Source organism: Sceloporus occidentalis, unplaced genomic scaffold (genome assembly GCF_023333645.1).
Source record: "Sceloporus occidentalis isolate IW3139 unplaced genomic scaffold, rSceOcc1.0.p SCAF_167, whole genome shotgun sequence".
Lineage (NCBI taxonomy): Eukaryota > Metazoa > Chordata > Lepidosauria > Squamata > Phrynosomatidae > Sceloporus > Sceloporus occidentalis.
The window spans coordinates 1,823,119-1,838,613 of NW_028317147.1; the positions used below are offsets into that span (position 1 = coordinate 1,823,119).

General features: G+C 36.9%; 1 protein-coding gene across 2 annotated transcripts in view; it reads right to left on the reverse strand.

Annotated features, from left to right (window-relative positions):
- LOC149279413 (relaxin receptor 1-like) overlaps window positions 1–15,495 on the reverse strand; it is a 100,431-nt gene that overhangs the window by 17,487 nt on the left and 67,449 nt on the right. For both annotated transcript variants that reach the window (XM_089501236.1, XM_089501237.1), the window contains 2 exons: window positions 8,471–8,542; window positions 8,096–8,167 (listed from right to left, as the gene is read on the reverse strand). In XM_089501236.1, coding sequence (XP_089357362.1) covers window positions 8,096–8,167; window positions 8,471–8,542 — 144 coding nt within the window. The remainder of the gene's footprint in view (window positions 1–8,095; window positions 8,168–8,470; window positions 8,543–15,495) is intronic.

Sequence of the window (15,495 nt, forward strand, 5' to 3'; positions counted from 1 at the left end):
CTGCTTCAAGATATCGTCTCCTGGAACACCTGCATCAATATCCGACTGGATTTGAGACATTCTGGTGCGCAGAAAATGAGTAACCTCACTAGAGGCTATAGCCACAGAAGCTGAGGCAGAAGCAGCCCCATAATTGTGGCGCAAGGAACACTCTGCGCGCCTATCCATGGCATTGTGTGAAGAAGATCCTCTTGGACATCTTGGCGATGGCCATATCAACTTTAGGGGGAGGACCCCATGGGCGCTGCTGGTTTACATTAAGCGGAAACATAGATTTGAACCGCTAGGTGATAACCGGACCTTTTTCCGGGAATTTCCATTCAGTCTCCATTAACTTAATGAGAGACTCATCCACTTTGAAGGCCCTTTTCCCTCTAGAGGTGGTTTCTGGAGCTTCCTTAGGATCATCATCCTGGTCCCCCGACCGGATGGACTTTAGTAACCGTTGGGTTTTCTCAATGGGAAACCAGAACGGTGAAGCAGGTTCTTCTTCTTCAGAAGAGTCAAGCTCATCTACAGTGAGATAAGCGTCTTCAGACATAGGGGCCAACCTAGGAGGGGACTGGGCCCTAGGTCTCTTTATCTGGAGTGTATCCTCAAATCTCTTGATAGAGGATCCAACAATATCTTTAACCCAATCATCATATCACGTATATTGGGTTCTGCTTCAGGGGGATCTCTGCAACTTGAGCAGCGACTATAAGGGTAAGCATCCTCTAGAGGTGTATCACACCCGCGGCAGGTAAAATGCCAGCGCTTGGCAGTGGACTTGCGCCCCTCGGGAGCAGGATCCTCTGGAGTATGGGATGACATCTGCAAAAGAGATGACCAAAATAATATAAAGAGTTTTATTAAACATAAAAATCTTCTTAGTTATACCTACCCTGAGATTGAAAATGCAAGGGAAGGATAACACACAAAGCCAAAGATAGACAGAAGACTCTGGGAAGGTAACTAATAGCTGTACAAAGAGACAGCCTAAAGGACACTAACAGGTTAATATACACTGGCAGAGAGTCAAAACGGGAAGCCATGCCCCCCAGAAGTGACATCAGAGGCCACAAAAGAAAATCAGGAATCCAAGTTAATTTTTATGGGATTATTACTGCTGCTGAGGGAAAATAAATGGATTCCTCCCCCTCAGCAGCTAAAACGAGTACAGGGAGGCATAGAGAACTCCAGAACATCACAGTCTAGATCAGCAGACATGAAGATAAGCAGCTGGGAGGAGACATCCAAACCAGTCAGGTATGGATCCAGCAAAAACACACAGATAATGCTGGGTGAAATGAGGCCGTCCTGCAGCACAGCAGGGCAGCAGATAAAAATAGGATACACAATCCAACAGGAGGGAACCTGAAAAAAAGTAAAATAAAGGTTAGCAAGCTAACACAAGGTCTCACACAGAGACCACCACCTGTCCCAATATGTCCAAAGGACAGAAAAAAGCACACTGTGGTTAGGGGTGGAGTTCCCTTTATAGGTGGGGTAAAGGGGGTTAATTGCTTATTTAATTGTGTAAATCATTAATTTTCCACCTGTCCTAATTGTTCACAGGGGCAGTAATACCCCTCTTGTGCTGCCAGTTAGGACGTAAGGGAATTAATCATTCATCTGATTTTTATTTAGTTTGTCATCACGTTATTTTCTTCATAATCCTTTCACAGTCTGTATTTTTTTGTTGGAAGTTAGGTTGCCTCCTTTCTAATGTACGTTTTGTTTTAATTTCAAATGTATTTCAAACAGGAAATTAAGTAAAATAATGATCTCCACTAACGAACAATGGATGTCGCAGTCCTTTTATTCTAAAAAATTAGGTCCAGTTTCCAGCCTTCCTGTTCTATTTACCTTACTTTAAGTTCAATTCCAGATTACCTAGGATGAGTGTTGTTTTTAAGATGATGAATTAAAGCCCTTATAAAGCATAAAAACAATTAAGATGACCTGCATCCTACGAACGTCTTTGAAGCACTGGTCTCTGTCAAACAGTTGGCTTTACTTCTTGATATCTCCTTTATGTATAATCTAAAACACTAGGGATGGTTAAAGAACAGGTTGGAACCTGGGGCAACATAGGCACTAAGTAACATTAATATGCTTACGATTCACAGTTTTGCTCTCATTATGAGTGTTATGCCCTCTGGCATCCTTGCTGATTGCTATCACCAATACACCCTCCTGATTAGATTGCTGGATATTTAATTAAATGTCCCAGTACCCAGGTAGTCTAATATTTTGCATATTCATTAACCCATACCTAGTGCTATACTGCTTCATGCCTATATGCCATGAACATGAACAAGTGTAGACTTGTATTATATTGTAGATCCCACACACTCTACAAAGCTTACTTACCATTTGTCATAGATCTCACATGCTACTCTAAAAAGTCTGGAATCGGTCATAAATCACAAACTATACTTTACAGAGAATTGATCAAACTCAGTTTTTGCCATCACTGATGTCTAGAATACATCTACTTGGTTTTATTTTTGCATCAGTGCAATGCTAGGACTGAAAGGTGGCATGCAGGCTCTCCACTCTATCTAATATAATCACATGGTTCTAGGCCCTTTGCTGTGCCCGTAATCAATCCTGCTTCTAAAACTACCACTTTCAAAAAATCAAATAGTACCACTGAATTAAGGGACAGGCTAATGGCCCAGAAACCCTATGTAAAGAAGAATGCCTATCGAAGTACTCTGTGGGTACTTTAATATGCATTCTTCAAAAAAGAAGAAAAATAAAAATAAAATACTTTTCTGACACCGAAGAGGCTGTCATGCAGAATGGACAACATGAAAACTCAATGGATTCAAATGTGTTAAAGTGTCACTTTCAATTAGTGTGTGCTACCTACTGTTAGTGCTGTCGCTGCAACTGGATATTTTTATCGGTAAGCATGGTAGCCTTAAGATATTTGAGCACATGGCTATCTCACTAAGAAATATCATACAGAGGTCATCAATTCCATCTGTTTGCAGCACTGTACAACACCTGGAACTGGAACTGTGCTAATCTTTGCAATGCATCAACTCAAGGTGGACTGAGGGCAATTATTTTTTTTCACAGTTTTTATAAATGTGTGCGTAAAGCCAAAATTAATTTTCATTTTAGAGTATTTTTTATTAACTTTACATTGTATAAACACCACAGCTTCAAATCCTGCTGGACCTCCACGATCTTATTGGACGTCCCATTCCAAAACCATGGGCATAAATAAGGAGTCCCCCATTTTGTGGCTATAACTGCCTCCACAAGATTTTGCATTGAGTCTGTGAATATTTGTGCCCATACAGGGAAAAAAACATCTGTAAGCTCAGGCACTAAAGCTATTGGAGAAGGACTGGCTTGCAACCAGTGTCTCCTATCACCTCAAAGGTGTTCAATTGGGTTAAGGGCAGGGGTCTGTGCTGGCCACACTTTTCACCAAACTCATTAAACCATATCTTTATGGACCTTGCTTTGTGCACAAGGGCGCTATCATGCTGGACCAATATCTCTCCACTGAATGTTACAATGGGCACCGAGTACTCTGGTAGGCAGAAATTGCTTGGCATGTGCCAAACTCAGATCAAACACCATCAGACTTCCAGATAGCGAGACGTGATTCATCACTTCAGAGAACAGCTTTCCATTGCTCCAGAGTCCAGTGACGGTATGCTTTACACCACTTCCACTGATGCTTGGCATTGCGCATAGTGATCATCGGCTTGTGTGCAGCTGCTTGGTCATGGAAACCCATTTTATGAAGCTCCTGATCCATAGTGCTTGTCCTGATGTTGCATCCAGTGGCAGTTTGGAACACTGTAGTAAGTGATTGTAATGGTTCGACTAGTGGAGCCGAAGAGCAGAGGGTAGGGAGAAGAGCCAAAAAAGCGTAGTCCAGCGATTAAGCCGAGTCAGTAGCCAGGAAATCACAAGTAGAGGCAGGTTAGGGGAGCAAGCTGGGGTCAGCAACAGGTAGGTCAAGATAGAAAACAAACAGCACAAACATGATGAGTAGGGAATGGTGTCTGCAAACCCCCTTTTTGTTTTTATATGTATTGAGACTTGTGCATCCTGATTCGTACAAATTGCAAATTCACCGAATTCTGGCAAATTCAGCAATTCGTAGATAGAAGATTGAAGAATGAAATGAAGATAGAAGAAGATGCAGGAGCGGAAGTGGTCACCATAGAAGGTAGGTAAACATTTAGAAAGCATGAGAGAGAGTTTGATAAAGTCAATGTGGGAACGGGGAATTCATTTCGTTCCCAAATTAAAAATGCTTCTGAATTTTCAGCCAAACCAAACGAACAGGTAACCAGATTCGTTGCCTGAAAACGAATGGGCCAAAAACAAACTGAATTGTTTTTTTGGCCTATTTGGTCATGTAGTGTATCTCTCTTGATAGGGACTGAAACAAGTTTTGTTTGTACCACTATTATGTTGATCTAAATATGTAACTTGTCAAAAAAACCCTTGGTGTGCTCTCATTCCTTAATTAATTAATTTTGATTACATGATGCCCTCAGGTGAAGTAGTGTGTAGGGTTACTTCTATTATATATATTCTATTTCTGTTTGTAATTAACATATGCTATCAAAAGCTGGAACAACTGCATAATAGATACCAAAAATGTTAAAATACATGTATTCCTGTTCATTAGATAAAATACTGTTTTACCATTCCACTAATGTGTATTTTTTCATTAAAAATATTTTTTTTCTTTAAAATAGCACCAAACTATAAGTGTGCGGCTTATAATCGGGCCAATACGGTATATAAACAGACTAGCGTTCCGATCAGAGTTCCCCGTTCCGGTGCCGGTGCCGCACCGGTGCGGGGAACTCTGATCTTTGACAGCCTGGGAATGTCTGCGCGATGCACGCAGACAACCCCCGCTGCTAGCCACGCCTCCTTCTGGCTGCAGCGTGAGTCTACACGCTGCCCCAGCTACATGACAGCTGCACACCGGGGACTCTGAAGTACCGGTAAGTGGGGCGGGGGGGGGGGGAGACAGGAGGATCCAGGTCCCCTGCAGCTGCGGGGGATCTGGATCTTAGTCGTCTCATAGTCAGACTTTGAGGTCTGATTATAAGACGACCCCGATTTGCTCTGAAAAAACCTCGTCTTATAATCGAGCAAATACGGTAATTGCAAAAGTGTTTGCTAACACAAAGTGCCTTTGGAACACAGGAGTGATGGTTGCTGATAAAGGACTTCTGTGCCCCTATCAAGATATTCCATTAAAAATCAGCCATTTCCAGTAGACTTGGCATTTGTATTTGGGAAAACATGAAAACGAACACAGATTTTTGTTGTTCAAACCAAATACCGAATAAACTGCAGTATTTGCTCGAACATAAGACAAGGTTGTTTATATTAGAGGTTGTCTTATAATCGGACCTCAAATACAAGTCTGACTATTAGTCTCAGATCCAGATTCCCTGCAGCGCTGCAGGGGACCTGGATCCTCCTCTCTGGGAACCTCCACTGCTGGCACTTCCTCTAGGGCTTCTATGATCGAGCGCCGGCATGACATGACCTTCCGGTGCGCCATCATAGAAACCCCCCGTGGAAGTGCCGGGGAGAAGCGGAGGTTGCACGCAGACATTCACTGGCTGCCAGAGACCTGTCATTGTTTTACAATTTGGGCATTATGACTCACGAGCCCTGAAATTTATTCTCTAAGATCTTCTCAGAATAACCTCTTTGTGTAAATGTGAGCTGCATTGCCTGCATTTAGACCTCACTGCATTTTGCATCTGAGTTGTTCCTTGAAACCTTGAGAAATTGTGTTTTGCAATCAGTCGAGTTATAATACAGAGAGTATCCGGTTTCCCATTTTACACGATAAATCTATATAAAATTGAAAAAGAGACTAGGAATAAATAATTCAATGGAGTGCTAACCCATTCAATTATAAATAATGCCCAAATAAATTACACATAAATCAGATACCCATTCATTATAAATCAATAACCTAACTAGAGAAAAAAAAGGAAAGTGACAAAGACACATATTATACAGAACTTAAACATGGCATACCAAATCAAACTCAGAGATAAGAGCCAAATGTCTATTGGTTTTAAATTAAAAATCCATTTTAATTCTAGATAGCTAAAAAACAGAAGCGTGCTGACCAATGTTAACACTGTTCTTTTAATACATTGTATCCCACACAAACTGATAGTGCCATTATTGCACTGCCTGAAATATCTCGCTAGGGGAGTACACTTCGCAATATTGTGCATTTTCGGTTTTAAATGTCTTCACACTCCTGTCAATTTTTCCAGCATAATGCATATTGCATTTTAAATATGTTAAAAAATAAATCGGGTTGCAACAATATTGCAATCCATCGTACTGCCAGCCAATCACTAATTGAGAACTTACACCCTATAATTATATGCCTCCAAATTAAACAAGGATTTCAACCACACGTGTGATAGCATATAGATATATTTTTGAAGAAATAAAACCAGGAGAATTTCTAGCATCCATAGCCTGAACCTTCATTGCTACTCATTTAATTCTATCTGTCACAAAGATAAATAAATGAGAATCATTACATTAAAGGATCAAAATATTTGAAATATTTTGTTTTTAAATAATATTCAAGACTTCCTTAAATTGGGAGTTTTATTCAGTAATAATAAATGGACATCAAGTATCACAAAATGTCCTATTCATAGACTTGAAGTTATCAAGCATCCTAGATCTCTCTGATTTTAGGGCTCTAATAAAGCCTCTTTTAATTGGACCCTTTGGGCATTCTCTATTAAGAAGCTTCCTACCAAGGGAACAGCAAGAGATTTCTTAACAAAATTGTGTGATTCAGTACAGTTTCCTCAGCCTAGAGTACAGCACAAAACAAAACCTAGGGTAAAACGAAATCTTTCAATCTTATATTATGGTGCCTCTGAATATGATAGTGGGGCATGATCATAAGATGCTAATGTCATTAAAATGAAATGGAAATTGAATGTGTTTTTCTCTTTAATAAATACAGTCATATATTTATTTTCTGAAACCTTACATTGTACTGTAAAAATACTTCCAATCACACCAATTAAAAAATGAAAAGTACTATGGGTAGTTTTGCTTATGCTTCAAGCTGCTAAGGTATCAGTTCACCATTTTAATTTGACATCTGCTCATTTAGTTACCTAAAAGTAGAACACTATGGGGCTTCAGTGAAAATGGAAAGTTTTCAGCCACACAATTAGAGTGAATTTAATAATTTGTAATTATAGTTGCCAACTTTCCCAATTTGACCACAACAAAACCATCCACATGATATATAACATTACAAATTAAATTTGAGCAGTGTAAAGTAAACTTTACATCAATCAACAGAGCAGATATATGTTGTTAATATTTCATGTTAACTATACTTTAAGACAGAGAGAGAGAGAGAGGGAGAGAATAGATTTCAGCCTTTTAAATATATTATGTGATGAATATTTCAGGCATTTGTTGGAGAAACCTATTTCCTGCTTTCTGCACCAATTTAATAGATGGTGAAAAAGCTATTAAATGAACATTTTAACAGGACGTCAGGTGCACGGAATACCGGAATACAACAACTGCAAGTAGTATAGGAAAGAAACAATTTTCTAAATAACATATTAGGATTTCCCATGCTTTGCCGATTAATGTTTATTTTTGATGATGGGTCCACTTTAAAGCAGAATATTAACATTCATGGAGATCTGTGTAATTGAAATACTTTTAGGTGAAATGCTTCTGATTTTTTTGTAAAGTTGGTTTGAATGTAAATGTGAAATAACTTCACCCTACTAAAGAATAACAGTATAAATTGTGATAAAATACATTTTATAAATGTTATTTTTCAGAGCAGAATGACTTAATATATAGCTTACTAAACATGGACTGTTATGGCATGAGATTAATAACCCTTGATTCTGACCTACCATGCAATTAAGCCTCCCAACCCTAGCTAAAAAATGATGTTTTAGAAAAAGACTGTCTTTAACACCAAAAAGTCTTCTATGATTGACATGCTATAAAAATTTAATAGAAAATTGCATACATAAATCTGGTAAATATTAATTACATGATGAACCAGTAACAAAGCTATACTTACAACCATTCCAGACGACGAAGGTCCTCAAACACTCCTGGTTTAAGTGTGGTTATTGTGTTGTGACTTAAATACCTGCACACAATTTAAGAAACAATGGAATTATTCTTTTTCTTTTTGGTGCGCTAGTGCATTCATTGAAATCAATGGAGTTAAGGGCCAATCAGATGTATGCTAGCTGAACACTGACTGTCTATGTATCTAAATATTATCTATGTGTCCACCATCTAAATAAATATATTTGTTATGTTGAATCGTCTTTAAATGTAAAGTTTTGTAAATAAACATAACCCCCATGGCATCCTTTGTACCAACTTGAATATATATATATGTTTTTTACAATAAACAAGTTATTCAGTGCTCTGATGTAATACTTACAGCTTTGTCAGATTGTGCAGTCCTCGAAAAGCATGCACAGACACAGTCTTGATTTTATTGTGTTGCAGATACCTAATAAAAGTGATACAAATGCACTAGTATAACATATCAGCAGATATCTTGCACTTTTACTAGTGAACACTAGGTGGTGATAGAGAACATAAGCACAAAAGCCACATATTTCTCCCCATATTCGGAGAACTCATATTTAATATTGTAAATGTCAACTTGGTCTGTTCTCATGATTATTTCACAACGTGACAATGTCATAGTTCTCTTTTTCCATGAGAATTACTATACTGTGTTTAACCCCAGTCTCTAGCGTAACAGATAGTGAGTGGACGCAGAAGCTCACTGCTATGGAAAATTTGGAGCAATGGAAGGAGTAATCCAAATGGGTTAGAAATGTTAAAACAACAAGTAACTAAAGGCTTATGTTGTTTCTTATTTTTTCACTCAGTTGAATCTTCAAGATAATTTATATATTTTCAGCTTTTTTATTACATTTAAACTAATAAATGCACATGATACATAAAATTGTCCTCTGATAATTGTTATATAGCCCTATATATAAAAAAGGTATAAGCACGGCAGTCATGGTCATCTCATGTAGGCATTATGTTGCCAAGACCATGATATAAATTCTTAAAGGGGAAATAATTAACAACTATTTCTGGCAACGGCTTGGGTAGGAATTATGTTTTTTTTTAGTTACAAAATTATGAAATCCATCAGAGTAGATAGAACAACTGCATTAAAATATTTTCTTGCACATTTCTTTTCATATCTGACAAATAGAGATCAACAATAATTGGGATTTATAATTATATATTAATGTTTCAATTAGTCCAGTAATCAGAGAACATTCTAAAAATTACTTGATACTAGTAATAGTTCTTCATTTTCAAGAAGAGTATTGGCATCGTAGCCACATCTCTCAGATATAGTATAATTTCCTGGATTTGTTTTTTATAAGATAAAACTAATTCCACTGCTTTTACATGTATACAGAATATTACACAAGCAATTTCAGGGCATATCTGGTATAAAAAAAAATATATAATTCAATAATAAGATTGACATATCCGGTACTTGAAAATTGCACTAAACCCTGGAGGTTTTCACACATGCCACTAACCTCTAGGTGAATACAGAATTGCAAATGTCATTTATATACATTCACACAAGTGCTGGTATCCTTACAGCAAAACAATAATAAATAATAGTGTGTGTGGTTACTGTTTATTCAACTATTTAAACAGTAGGGGAAAGTGGCTCTGCAGTATTTGATTTTTATTGGAATGTAGCACTATTCAGGTATTATAGCATAAGCAAAGGGTTAAAATGTATTTGTGCAACTACAGTTTCAACACACGGCATCATACTTTCTTGCCTTGTACTGTGGCACAGGATGAGAATCACCACAATCTATAGTTTAATTCTGTGTAATATATATAATATATATTTTAAAGCTAAATATATTTTAAGGCTGGATAGGGTATAGGGTATGAGAAAAGTTATTAGAGGCTCCATCTGTGTCTTTTTTCCTAATTCTATATGTATGTAGTTCATGTAAAAATTCCACATACTGATACTGCTGCTATGTTTTAACATGCATGGAATAGGCACAAAGCTATCGTGAATCTAGGAGAAGACCAAGGACTGAGCATTAGGAATAATGACTAGACACTAGACTAGATGAGCCATATGGTTCTTATTTGCCCTTAAATTATTTTTTCATTGCAATGTGTTTGTGATGTGCTTATACTGAACTGTAGTAAGTATTTGTTATTACTGGAATGGGATGTCACAGGGCACCAGTCTTTATAAAACAAACTGATTAGAAGACGCAGCCAAAAATACCTCTGTGAGTTAATAACTTATAATGACCAACATTTTGGTTACTTAAAGAACCACCCAAGCCCTATTTTCATGTAAAATGCATATTTAAATCAACAAGAGGAGGTCTCGGGGGCTACCTAGGGTGCTCAGCTAGAGGTGATAAACATATCTCTAATGTGCAGTACAAGATTAAGACTCTCCGGGACCCATAGGCAAATGTACACTAACCATGCATGCACGCACACATAAATATACACATACATGCTTTATGGTTTCTTACATGGTGGGAGCTGCTTCCCCTTCACTGTGGGTTAACCAAAGTGACCTTGGTGAGAGCTGGCTTCATGGCTACCTATAGTAAATGCTTTTACCAATCAGCATAATGATTTACCTCATCTTCCCTGAAGTATACTAGCCCCTTACTTTTACTCCAAATATCTACAAAACTACGGTATTAGTCTATTACAAAAGAACAAGCTATAAATACCTGACTTTGCTCTGGCCATGTTTGGCTTTTCATGCTAGTTTGGCCCCTTAAATGTTTTATTTGTCTTATAATCATTAAGGTCTTGTACAGTTTTTTTTTGTTTTTTTTTACGTTTTCTTTCTTTATGGGCGTTGCTACTTCATTAAATCTCATCATTTTTAAACTTCTCGTTTTTGAAATCCATATCTAATATGGTATGAATATCTTACCAATGTTTATGTTAAAAAGTATGAAACGGATCCATTAAATTAAGGGAGAAATCTAACACAATTTGAACGCCTTTTAAGTTCCCATACACTTTTGTGTGGCTCCCATTTAAAATTCATGGGAGGATTCTATAGAATCCTTCAGTGTGAATTTGTCTCTTTCCCCATCCACTAGGTAGTTGACTTGCAGGAGATGATATACTGACCACATCAGTTCTAGTGTGGTTCAACGAGGCTTGAAGCAGCCAATCAATAAGATGAATTATCAAACCAAAAAGGAGACTTCTGCGGCAGCTTCTCCTGCTTTTTTAAACATTTTAAATAATACATATTAAAGTACTCACAAGGTACTTTAATAGGGAGTCTTTGCTGGTAAGTCTCCATGGGACATTAGAAGGTCTCTTTCAGCTAATAAAAACAAAGTCCAATTCTCGAGAAATTTCTCAACACTAGGCCCTTCCATGCCTTTGGTGACTGAAAAAACCCTTCACTTGATGGAGAGCACAGGAAAACAAATACACTTATGCCATTACGAATATGTCTACGATGAGCACAAACACAAACATGTCACTTTTTAATTTCTTATCCATGGTTACACTGGCTTCATGTAACTGGTGGTAATAAATTAAAAAGTGACATAGTTTGTGTCCAATCTTAGACACGCCTAAGCATCTATAGGTAATTATAAGTAAACTCTGTGTCAGTAAGTGATAAACTATATAACCAAGACAATTGCTTGTTTAGTAGATTGTATAAAATGGATTAATAACGCTTGATGCTTAATCTTGTAGGTTGTTTTTTTTTCAAGCTCGATTTATGGGTTTTGCTTTGATTTCATTTTATAAAGCAGCCATTTCCCCACAGAAGCATATTATCCTTTTATACTGTTTGTAATAAACCTGGACTTTCTTTAGAACAATCCATACTACATATATTTTTTCTATTAACTGCACTCTATCACTCTACACAGGGTAATTAGATCATAAAGATATTTTCTATTTTGGCTGGTGCTTCCCATTTAGGTTGTACTTTACTTTGACTGGTGATTTATCTTTAGTGTGTGAACTTTGTGTGAAGTTCATACCATTTATTGGACAACAATAGAAAAAGATGGTAAAAAAACATTTTTTGGGACACCATAGGTCTTTTATTCAGGTGTGGCTTTGTATCTTTTTCCATGTTGCCACAATAAAAGATGTATCCGCATCAATTAAAGTTTTTTTTGGACCAATTTGTCTATTTCATTTTTTATGTGTGTGAATTGTTAAATGCACTGGTGTTAGTTAACAATACTCTTGAAGAACCTGTTTTGCACATTTTATTTCCCAAGTTATATCAGATGAGATTTTGCTCTCTACCAGTTGGTGAGTTGGCCTTTGATATCAAACAATGATGTATTTATGGTGACACTGTAAACCACTTTTATAGCTAATGTAATAAACTAAGGTTAGCATTTGGGGATAGATTATCCTTTGTCTTGTTTCATCACAATGAAAACATTATTTATTTCTGTTCTTTTTTCTCATTCATACAGTTACAAGAGATCAAATTATCTATAATATATTGCTTATCCTTTAACCTACATTTATTTTTATCTTCTTGTAAAATCTCAATTCCAGTATTAGATGTATATAATGTCTTTATCAAAACAATAACATTTATTTTATTACATACTGCAGATGAAATATTACTCTCCATTTAATAGGATTTTTGTTGCTAATTGATGTGTAAATTTTTTTCGATACAAAATTTCTTTAATAAAAAAAAGAAAAATACAAAGATGCCTCCATCTTACATAACATACTCATAAAGCAGGAGAATATTATTTTTGGACACTGTAGAAAAGCTCTTATTTCTGTGACATGATAATGGATTCAAAAGGTGGTATTATCTTATTATTAGTAAAAGATTATCATTCAAACCATTCCACCTGATCACTTATTGCAATTCACTGCATGAATTCCTGTTATTAACTGCAATAAATAAACTGTAACCTCTTGAAGGAAACAAAAGACAGCATCAATATGAAATATCCATTGGAAAGAATAAAACATTTTTGTTGCTAAGAATAAAACATGTACACCTTTGAGATGTAATTATAATAATTATAAAAACTAAATCATGGTGACTAGTGGTAATTGGATAAACTGTGCAGAGGTGGTACCATTGTTTAAGTAAAGTTAGTAGCTGCCTAGGGCCCTCAAAGTTCCAAGGGGCTCCACAGAGGATGAAGCAGGGTGACCTATGCAAGTACAGTAGAAATTCCACATAAAATTATATAACTGTAATGTAATTTACTTTAGAACTAATTTATTATTATTAGTGCATTCCTAACTTAGACTTGTGCAAATGGACCAAAAACTATTTTGACACATTTTTTATTTCATTTTTGGTCCATTCCTCTTTGGACAACCAATTCCTGATCCCCCAATCAGGGGAGAGGATGTACCCGGAAGCGCTCCCATTTTACATAAATTCACCGGTAGGTCATGTCCCTGTCCTGTTGTCCACGAAGAAGTGGATGAAGAACAAAAACTTTATGGAGCAGTGGAATAAGACAGAAGAACAAGAAGTTGCAATATAAAAAGTGGGGTGCAAGGCACAAAGACATGGCCGATAATACTATACATATTCACCAGTTCTTAGGTGAGTTTTGTGAGATCCTGTAAGTTAGCTTGGGGGAGTCTTTACCCGATTGGAAAACTTACCAAATGTTTGTATTCTCAAATTAAACAATTTGCCCAAGTTTAGTTTAAAAGCTGAAGTTTGAATAATGAGGTCATATGAATCTATATGTTATTCTCTCACTTCACTGTGTTTTTCTCTCGTTGTTGTTCCTTCAGCTTTGTTAAACAATATTTCTTGGTTACCCTCCAGCTGAGACACAGACTTATTTTATAGGTTCTACATAAACTTTCCCCCCCCCCAACTTTCCTGGATTTTATATTATTTACTACTATGGTGTGCATCTTAAATAAATCCCTTTTTAAAATAACTGTATTTTTTTGCTGTATTTTCATGTTGAAAACATTTCAGAGTAGCATCTTAATCATGTCTGTGTTCACTGCTTAGCCTGCCAATCTCTGACATCTAAATAGGAGAGTTTTCTTTAAGGTCTTGTAGTTTGAAAGGGACCTCACCCCATCACACATCACACCTATCACACACTTCACTCCATCACAGAAAACACCTTGCATCTATTACAGATATCCTCATCACACCTAACAAACAAATCAGACCTCACTCCCACCACACCTTCCACACAAATCACCACACTCCATAACACTCACTTCCCATCACAGGCCAATGTGGCCATTACAGTGTATTAGGATCTGTAAAGCTTTGCTGTTTCACATACATGAGCATGAAATGACAGGTAGGCCCCTAGGTGGAACAGCACCTTTAAAGTGGATATACTCTAGAATTTATTTCATATCGGGAATTTATTTCATATTGGGCGATTTAGTAATTTTTTGCTATTACTATCAGGTGTTCTTTATTTATTTTCATTAAGGGTTTGATAAACATGGCTATATTACCTTTTGGCTATTTAGGCTATTATTGGTTTTGTTTTGTGGGATTAGCGTTTGATAAAGCACTTGAGGTGCGAAACGCGTCAAGTGGTCTCTCTTTTTCTGCGGCTGATATGATATTTATTGTATAATTTTTTGTTACTTTTCTTGCATAATTTTGGACACACTATGTTTTTATACATATGGGATCAAGCATCCAAAAAAACCTTTTTTTTATACTTCTATCTTCATGGAGTGCCGGTGTTCCTTTTTTTGTTTGGCCGGCACTACACCTACTTTCTTACATTGGGGACATGTTCCTGGGTGCCTGCCACTGTATCCCCTTCCCAGGGGTACATGTGGTCCAGACAGCTGTCTGTCGCCTGGCACAATTTATGGGGTTAAGTATTTTTTTTTAACTCTAACTTAAGATCACTGCACCCAGAACTGGCTGTTTAAAATGACAATCCAGTCACCATATGCACTTTAATTCATATAATAGCTGAAATGTCCCTTTAAAGAGACAGGGAGCTGTAGCATCTCCTTAAGGTAAGTGCTTTTTTTACCCATAAAGTACTTTAATATTAATTATTTTTTAGAGAGTCTGTCTGGGGCATTTTACGGTACCTTTAATAGTCAATACCTTAAGTTACACAAAAAATGTATAGCTTTTGTAGATTACAAACTGAGAAAACTGATAGAGAACAGAGAGTTGTTATAAATGGTAAATTTCTCTCTGGGGTGTCCCTCAGGGTTCTGTTCTGGGACCAATTTTATTCAACATATTTATAAACGACCTGGCAGTAGGCGTTGAAAGTCATGTTTCTGTGTTTCCAGATGACACTAAACTAGGTAAAGTTATACAGGGCGAGCAGGATATTACAGTGCTGCAGAGGGATCTAGATAGACTGGGGGACTGGGCACACAAATGGCAGATGAAATTCAATGTAGATAAATGTAAAGTTATGCACTTCGGGG